This window comes from Hibiscus syriacus, unplaced genomic scaffold (genome assembly GCF_006381635.1).
Source record: "Hibiscus syriacus cultivar Baekdansim isolate YM2019G1 unplaced genomic scaffold, ASM638163v2 tig00111835_pilon, whole genome shotgun sequence".
Lineage (NCBI taxonomy): Eukaryota > Viridiplantae > Streptophyta > Magnoliopsida > Malvales > Malvaceae > Hibiscus > Hibiscus syriacus.
In genome coordinates, this window is record NW_024063193.1 from 1,786,081 (window position 1) to 1,795,244 (window position 9,164).

At 29.2% G+C, this 9,164-nt stretch overlaps 1 protein-coding gene across 1 annotated transcript; it reads right to left on the reverse strand.

Moving 5' to 3' along the window:
* Window positions 1–6,456: 6,456 nt before the first annotated feature.
* On the reverse strand, window positions 6,457–7,288 carry LOC120171758. The gene is made up of 2 exons (XM_039179411.1): window positions 7,101–7,288; window positions 6,457–6,597 (listed from the first exon to the last, which is right to left on the reverse strand). The coding sequence occupies exons 1-2, from the start codon at window positions 7,281–7,283 to the stop codon at window positions 6,463–6,465; spliced, it is 318 nt and encodes a 105-aa protein (XP_039035342.1). The 5' UTR covers window positions 7,284–7,288; the 3' UTR covers window positions 6,457–6,462.
* Window positions 7,289–9,164: the final 1,876 nt, after the last annotated feature.

A 9,164-nucleotide genomic window follows, 5' to 3' on the forward strand; every position in this document is an offset into this window, starting at 1 on the left:
AGGGAAATTTCTTTATGGATTAATTATGAAATAAGTGTACAAACTATAGTGTTTATTACGAGTATGTGTTTAAACTATTTTTTGAATGATTCCAATGACTAACGTTACAAACGTTAACACTTTAGGTATTCGGACAGGATCGCAACAATTGTTAGTTTTCTCTATTTAATGACATGTGTCACATTTTGGTAATTTTAAATTTTTTAAATTAAAAATATTATTATAGTTATAAAAGCCTAAATTTTCTTAAATTACAAAAACCCCCAAAATCATAAAAATCATAAATCCTTAAGCCTAATCCGCCACAGTCGTTCTTTTCGACCACAACCATCGTCGCCGATGTAGTCCCTACCATCCTCCTAGTCATACGTTATCGAAATTGTCGTCGATTGACCGTTAGAATCGTGATTTTCATCCTAAGGTTCACGAGGTAAAAAAATCGATTGGTCGTCGATCGGTCACAATTTCGTAGGGGTATTGATCTCTAGGGGGAGGTGAGGTCGGGAGGAGTTTTGTTGATGACAAAGGGCAACGGCCGGTGTGGGTTTAGAGATTAAAATGAATATTTTTAAAGTTTTAGGGCTATTTCAAAATTTTTGTGTGTTTTCTTAAATACATAATTTTAATAAAAAAATTAAAATTACCAGAACATAACACATGTCACTTAATAGAGATAACTAACGATGTTTACAGTCCAAACACCTAAAGTAATAACGTTTGTAACGTTGGACACCTTAATCATTCAAAAAATAGTTTAAGCATCTACTTGTAAAAATTACTATAGTTTGGACACTTGTTTCATAATTAAGCCTTCCTTTATTGTTTTGACTTTTGAGAATTTTATTAAGCCTCTGTTTGTTTGGAGGGAAAATTTCATACATTTTGTGAGTCCATCGTTCCTTCTCGTTGGATAAAGCCACCCATTTTTGTAGCCATTAACAATAGCCAACAAAAACAATTATTTCCATGAAACCGTTTTGAAATTGTTTCTATTCCATTGTCGCTTAGTCTCAGAAATAATACTAAGAAATATATAATTATTAAGTACTGATTTAATTGATATTATAATTGTAACATCTAAGTAGATATAGATTTAAAGAGTATTTAAATATATTCAAGTTTGATGTGATAGTATTTAACTATGTTCAGATTTATGTCTTTTTAAATGATACAATACTAGCTGTCTAAGTTGAAATAAAACTTAATTAATAATTTACGGATTTATTTAATATAAATATTTTATAGATGAGCTTACAGCGTACGTCACATGTCACATACTGTAACACTGATTAAATTATTCTTATTAAGTAAATATTAAAACAAGAAACCGTAACACATCATTAAAACAACACACCAAAACTCTGATTAAATTATTCTTATTAAGTAAATATTAAAATGATAAAATTATATATTTAGAACCTACACTATGATTTTTCTTTCGTTTTAATTCCTACATTTTTTTTCAAAACCATTAATGACAATGTAGATGTGGCGTGACACATCATTTTTATATTTTTTAATTTCCACATCAAATAATTTTTACTCTTAGTATGATTTGAACCTATGACTCTTTCATGAAATGAAAGACACTCAACCATTGTGTTAAGCTAGTCATTTAATTTAATTTTTCTATATTTTGTATTTAATTTATATAATAGTATCACTACAAAATCAATATTTTTCGATGTTTATAAAATTTGAATATATGACACTTTAAATTAATGATCGAAATCTTAGTCTTTCAACTATGATGCAAATCTATTTTTATTACATCAAAATTAATACTTATATCATTATTAAATTAAAGAATATTTTTTCACTTTACTAAGAAATAAAAAATATATTTATATAAAATTTATATTAAATTATTCTAAAATATATATTTATAATATTATAAAATCATATTATTTATTTATTTATTTGAAATAATATTAATTATTTATTTGAAACAATACTATTTGTAAATTATCTATTTAATCTTAAATAATATTATATGAAATCAAGGTGATGGTTGAATACTAAACGTATAATTTACCCTAAATTTTAGATTCTTTAAAATTAAATAAATATTTTAAAATTAATATTATTTCAAATAATAATTAATATAAATTAAAAAAATAGTCTTTTAACTTAGAAATGATATAAATAAGTATTAAGTTTAGTATAATAAAAAAATTACACTATAGTTGAGCGGCTAAGCTTTCGATCATTAATTTAAAGTGTCTTATATTTGAATCTTATAATCATCGAAAAGTATTAATTTCGTGGTGATATTGTTATATAAGTTAAACAAAAAATTTGGTAAAATTTACCCAAACGACTAGTTTACCCAATGGTTGAGTGATTTGTTTTTCATGTGAGATATCCAAATTCAATTTATACGAGGAGTAAGAAGGTTTTCTATCTTTTTATTCTCATAAGTAGTGTCACGAGTCACCACCTAATTGGTTGAATAAAATTAATTAAAAAATACTGATGAATAAAGAAAAAGGTGATGTGTAATTAAAAAATAAAAAAATAATATGTCATGCCACATAAACATTGTTATTAATAGTTTTAAAAAAATTAAAGTTTATATACTAAAATGAAACAAAATGTGTAATTTACCCTTTTAATATTTGTTTAATAAAGACAATTTAACTAATGGTGTGTTTCGATATGTTACTTTATTAGTGTGTTACAGTGTAAGACATATATTGTAGAACTTTCTAACATTGTATAAAATCTTATGCACTAAACTAGTGAAGAAAAAGTGTAGAGAATAAAATTATATCTTAGGTTTATCATTGTACCTAAACCATACATTTTTTTATCGAGTAATCCTTTAATTATTTCATTTGTCTTAAATTGTTAAATATTGTAAAAAAAAACGAGGATAGACTATATATTTAATCACTCAACTATTTATATGATTATTATTTTGTAACATTCTAATTTGATTCGATTCGATTCGAAAGTCACCTGACCAAAATATTACATGAGACCATTGAAGTGGCTAACCCAAAATTTCTTCTTTAAAAACTCATGAAAATCATCATTTTAAAATAACATAAATTGAATTCATAAAATAGAAACATAAATGCTCAACTTTATAAATGGGAGCTCCCAAAATATGTTCCAAAATAGTACAATTCAAATATTTTAAAATAATACAATCGTGTTTTTGCATTTTGGTCCTAAATGTTTCACTTTTGATTGTGCTTGAATGTAGCATATTATTTTCTTATTTTAATTTAGTCATTTATTCCTGTTTATTTTGAATTGGTACATGTATTTTATTTTTGTTACATTTTAGTTATTAAATTAATTTCTTTAATAAATTCAATATTAATCACTAATTTATCAATCTTATAATTTGTAAATTATTAACCGATAGGTTTTAATTAAACCCGCTTCATTAATTCTTATTTTTTTAGTTCTTTGAATTATTTCTTTTTATTTTTATGTGATTACTTCAATTTATGCGTTATTTTGTGAATCTTTAATTTAATCCCTAATTAATACCTAGATTTTAGATTTAGATTTTAGTTTAGTCTTAAGCGGATTTCTTAAATTTTATGTTTAGTGCCTAAATTTATAATTCTTTAAGATTAGTCCTTGAACTTTTAGTCCTTTTAATATAGGGGAATATTCAATTTGGGTCATCGCCTTAATGCCCAAGGGGCCATTCGATTATTTAATTCCTTAATTTGTTAATATCAATTAGGATTAATATTAGAGCCTCCGTTTTAGGCTTAATTTAGGGAGTATTCGATTTTGGTCGTCACCTTAATGCCTGAGGGTCTATTTTGATTATTCAATTCCTTAATTTGTTAAAATCAATTAGGAATAAAATTAGAGACTCCATTTTAGGTTTAATTTAACTTTAGTCCCTTAATTTAGGGAGTATTCAATTTGTCCCTCGCCTTAATGCCCGAGGGTCAATTATGATTAAAATTAGAGCCTCCATTTTAGATTTGATTTAACTTTAGTCCCTTAATTCAGGGAGTATTCAATTTGGCCCTCTCCTTAATGCCCAAGGGTCTATTTCGATTATTGAAGTCAATAATTGATTAAAATCTATTAGAATTAATATTAAAGCCTACATTTTTTAGGTTTAATCCTCTAGGTCCTTTAAATTCCATAATTTGACCATTTAAGTTAGAGAGAAGCCTTAATTAATCTATTTAGCATAATTAGGTTCAACAATGAATTGTTTGTTTGTATTTCAATTTCAAAAATAAGTTAATATTCATTTATTATGGAGTTAACAATGTATCTTCTGCATAAATGTCTGAGGGTGACCATTGTTGTTTCCCGAAGTAAATCAATATCCTTTTTAAAATCATACATCATGATTTCTTAATCCTAGAGACAATGTTTGTTTATTGGGATCGATAACGAAGCTTCCACTAGTGCTTGTGGTCGTTATTGGTCTTGGTAAATCAATATCCTTTTTAAAATTGACATATATATAATGAATTTTGAATTAAATAAAACTTCAAGCTCAAAATTTTCAATTTTAAAATAGAAGGTAATCAACTAGGTACCAATTTCTGGGCATTGTGGGGCTGTTAATCATTCCTCATGCGTAACTGACTCTTGAACCTTTTTTTTTAAATTTCCCCAAACCAAAATTTGGTCTTTTTGATAAAATAAAAAATGTTTTTTTTATTAAAATTGCTTGATTTTACCTGTTCCAATCGCACCTTAAAAATGATTGGTGGCGACTCCTATCTTTTCATTTAAAAATCTTTTATAAAAAAACTCATCGTCGTAACTAGTCAGCTTTTTCCTCGAAGGGCCGATTGCGACATCGTAGTACCTCATACTCTGAGTTCGGGATGAACTCGTTGTCGGTGTCACTAGCTAAGGAGGCACGACTCTCGTTCCTCCCCTCATAACTAAGAGTTGCATTATCGTCCGTAGGTTTTGTTTTTATGTAATTAAAGGAAATGAGGGGTCATTATCATCATTTCAGAAATTAAAGTACTCTTGACACTCTAGAGGCATGTACTCACACATGCATTAACTGACTCTGACCCACAGGTCCTAGGAACAACTAAACATGACACTATGATACCACTAAATGTAACATCCTAATTTGATCCGACCCGAATGCCGCCAGACTAGAGTATTACACGGGACCACCAAAGTGGCTAGCCCAAAATTTATTCTTTTAAAACACATGAAAATTTTAACACCCCATACTCAACCACAAAGAAATACCCAGGTACCTAAGCGTACATTAGATTCTGATTTTGTCGAATAGGATAAAAACCCTAAATCATGCATACTATAAGGAAGCATTCAAAATATAAGTCATACATCACACATTACAAGGCAGCGAATATCAATGAATAATTTAAAATCTTAGAACATTCCAAACTATGTAGGATAATCGCAACCAATTAATCAGGGTGAATCAGTCATTCGCATAACCAAACAATCACAAAGTGAATCATCAAATTAAGGTTGTCAATATTCATTATTAATCTTTAGTTAGTGACATGTAAATTTCCAGATTAATCAGACATCGAACAGGGACTCAATTGAATATAAAATTTCAGGGACTAAACGTAAACAATTCAAAAGTCACATACAAGCAACAAACAAGCAATTAACACCTCCATTATGTAATTAAGTATATTTAAGAGTGACAACTCAAATCTCATTAAATTCTGAGTTAAGGTATTAATTAGCAAATCATTTTCTGGACCACTTTAAACTTATATAAACGTCATGGGATCAAACTAAGACTTAGGGATACTTAGGACCTTTAATGAATGCAATTTTACTATTTTTTATCGAACACACAACGAAGGGATCGATCCTTTTTTCACGGGGGACTCGCATTGCTTGTTTGCTCAGTTTCAAAGCAATCACCGGCTTCATCGTCCACTTCGACACCACTCTCTTCACCGTCTCCATCAAAGACTTCGACTGCAATGACACCATCTCCGGCAATTATCGTCTCCATCAACGCAATAGCAGGTTTGGTACTGTTGAAGCCGTTCGGTTGTATTGTTGATCACGCTTATGGTAGTGTAGTAATTTCCATATTCTATTCTCGGGTTAGTCAAGATTATAAGTATAAATAAAATTAAATATATATGTATTTTCTTTTTTTCTTTCTTAAATTTGATTCTTTATATAATGTGAAATATATAACTACCTATGAATTATGAGTTTTGATTTTCTATAATTCGTATTTGCAATTTATTTTTTATTGTGAGTAGACAGCTAATCACGGAATATGATCCATTTTCATATATAAGCACTATAAGATTTAATATGTAGATTAATTTTACTCTATTGTAGCAAGTCCAGTATTCTCAATCTCGATTGTAGCGAGTCTATTAATATTCTCTAAAAAGTTAAAGATGATAATAATAGCCTTTAAAATCTTCTATTGAAGGACTAACATTGGTTATGGTTACCCCTTTTTCCTAATACCATTAATTTTTGAAACAGGATGGTAATTTACATATTGAAGTGAATAAAATAAATGTAATTATCAAAGATTATTTTTCTTGGGGGTCCTTGCTTCACGATCTTGTGAACAATGGGTTCAACCAAGGCATCCAAGCCATCTAGGTCATGCTTTATTGCTTCAACCTATGTATTTACCAACAATTTGAGAGGGTTCAAATTTTGTAATGTATTTAAATTAGAAAGATTAGGGGTTAGAATTTAATTTATCTAATTTCAATAGCCACATGGGCCTAATGAATATGTGTGTAAAGTACACTAGACTTCACCGACAATCTTTAAATATTCATTTTGGTCATCGGATTTTCAATAATCACTAAATTTATTGAACGATTACAAAATAATATTTGATTTTATTGAAATCTTGCAATTTAGTGAATATATTGTAACCTTTGAAAGTTTAATAACCAAATCGATTATTTAACATAATTCAATGGCCTCTGAGGTATTCTATCCAATAAATATTTAAACAAAAATGGGGTCCGGAATTAATTTGACTAGTTTTGAAACTGATAAGGACCTAATATGTAATTAAATCAGGAAATTTTAGGGGCCAATCAAGGCTTGATTTGATTAACTTAAAAACCAATAGGGACCTAATGAGTAGTTAACCCAGAAAAATTGATTACCTGGTGAATGAATTGTGTTGTGGCATGAGCATCTTGGGCAGTTATTTCCGAAACATGTTCCACCACCATGGCTGCCCTCTTCAGCTTGCTTTCGTCGGGAAGCTTTTCCGCCACCTCGGATGAAATATTCTCGGCCGCCGTTGCTAGCTTTTCCGCCGCATCCTCTGTCACTTCCACCACCATCTCTGCTTCTCCTGCAAATAGATAATAATCACTGTATTATATATGCTTTTATAAGGTCTTACTGTATCGGGAAACGAGTGTTCAGTGAGCTTTTGACATGATATATATATACCTTCAATCCTCTTGAAATTTGATCAATGATCAAACTATTAGAAATGACTCTTTCAAAAAATAGCAACATTAACATTAGAATAGCTAATGATAGAGATGCAAAGTATGGCAAATAGGAACTGTACAATATTAGAACATAATAAAGGGACCAAAACCAGAATTCGACCAAAGACAAAAACTCGGGCGAGTTCATACCAGAGGGAGAAGTTGAACTTGGAAGAACCTCCAGAACCACCTGGTGGGCTATCATCTTCTACCCTCTCGTCCTTTGTACTACCGCTACAGAGTTAAAAAAACATAATAAAAAAAATTCCGAAACCCAATGTCGAAAACTGGTTAATGTCTGTAAATAAAATGAAAATGTGAAGAAGATTTCGTAATATGACCAACATGTCAGTGCCCGGTTGTCTCCATTTTCCCATGTCGTTGCTGATGAATCGCCCCTTGGGTGTTGGCGGGGAAATTACCAGGTAGCTTACTTGCAGAGTTTCCTCAATTATAAGGATGAAACGGCGATTCAAACCCATTTTGCGGCTTGTAGGAAGCATACCGAATTCTTGTGATCATCTTCATCACCACCATTATACATATATATGCATGTATGTATGCCCCAAATCTTATCAGCTGAAATCGATGGCTATATTTATATGCTTTGCTGCAGGTTTCTTAATCAATGGTATTCTCTAGTGAAACTGCTTTACTTTGATTTAAATATGGTAGGGACCCTCTACTATTTTAAATTTAAAATTTAGTCACATATTTTAATTTTGATTAAATCCTTTTTTTTTATTTGAAAATATTAGTCTCGTTAGTAATTTATATTCAGTTTTTACCATTAATTAGTGATCTAACAACTTTAGAAATGAAACATATTATGGGGGTTTCACATGTATTTTCTGATTTTTTTCCTTGCAAGTTAAAGTTGTTGTTTCAAACTAAAGCTTAAAGGCATGCAAACACTGGATTACTTCCTTAAGTTTATTGCAATTACTAATATGAGAAAAGCACCGCATTGGCAAGCCTTGTCGTCGGTTGTTCCTTGCAAGCCAAACATTTACTAATCTCAGGATTCGTATTAATCGTCTTGATTATTTATCTCCTTCTGATTTTATCCATATCTCATCTTCTTACTTTTCAACACTTAATTAATTTAAGATTAACCCCTAAACTTTTTTCATCTAATTTATTCCTTATACTTTTAAGTTTTATCAATTCACTCATTTGATCAATATCAATTGGTAAATCTAAATACTTTTTTTCCGATCAATTGGCATCACATATCATATCATGGTAGGGATGGATGCTTGATCTAAATTCGATAAATTCTTATTTGACCTGTTTTTGTGATACTTCAAGTTCAAGTCATATTGAGTTTTTCGTAGGATATGATTATAATCGAGTTTATGATGAAAAATATTTTAGTATAATTAACCTTTATATATATTTAAAGATAACTACTGTAATATATCAAACTATATTTTTTAATTATATCTCTATTTTACCTAATAAAAATGAGAATATATATATATGTCGAATAAAGTGAAATGTGAAATTCCAGCCTAAAATCGAGTTGATTTTTGGGTGAGAGTTTCCTTAAACTCATAAAGTATGATAAATGGATGGGTGTTATACTCGAGTCAGATTCAAGTACACAAAAGATTTGAACAGACCCAACTTATGATCATTTCTTATATCACAATGTTATCGAGTGACATTTCCATAAATTTATTAATTTTCAATAAAATTTTAGTTTTTTTTAAGAATTATCTC

What these genes read in the sequence shown, in the direction of transcription:
- LOC120171758 (XM_039179411.1), bottom strand. Translation starts at nt 7,283, where the DNA reads ATGGTGGTGGAAGTGACAGAGGATGCGGCGGAAAAGCTAGCAACGGCG. An exon ending in CAACACAATTCATTCACCAG is followed by an intron (nt 6,598 to 7,100) that starts GTAATCAATTTT and finishes GTAAATACATAG; the next exon opens with GTTGAAGCAATAAAGCATGA.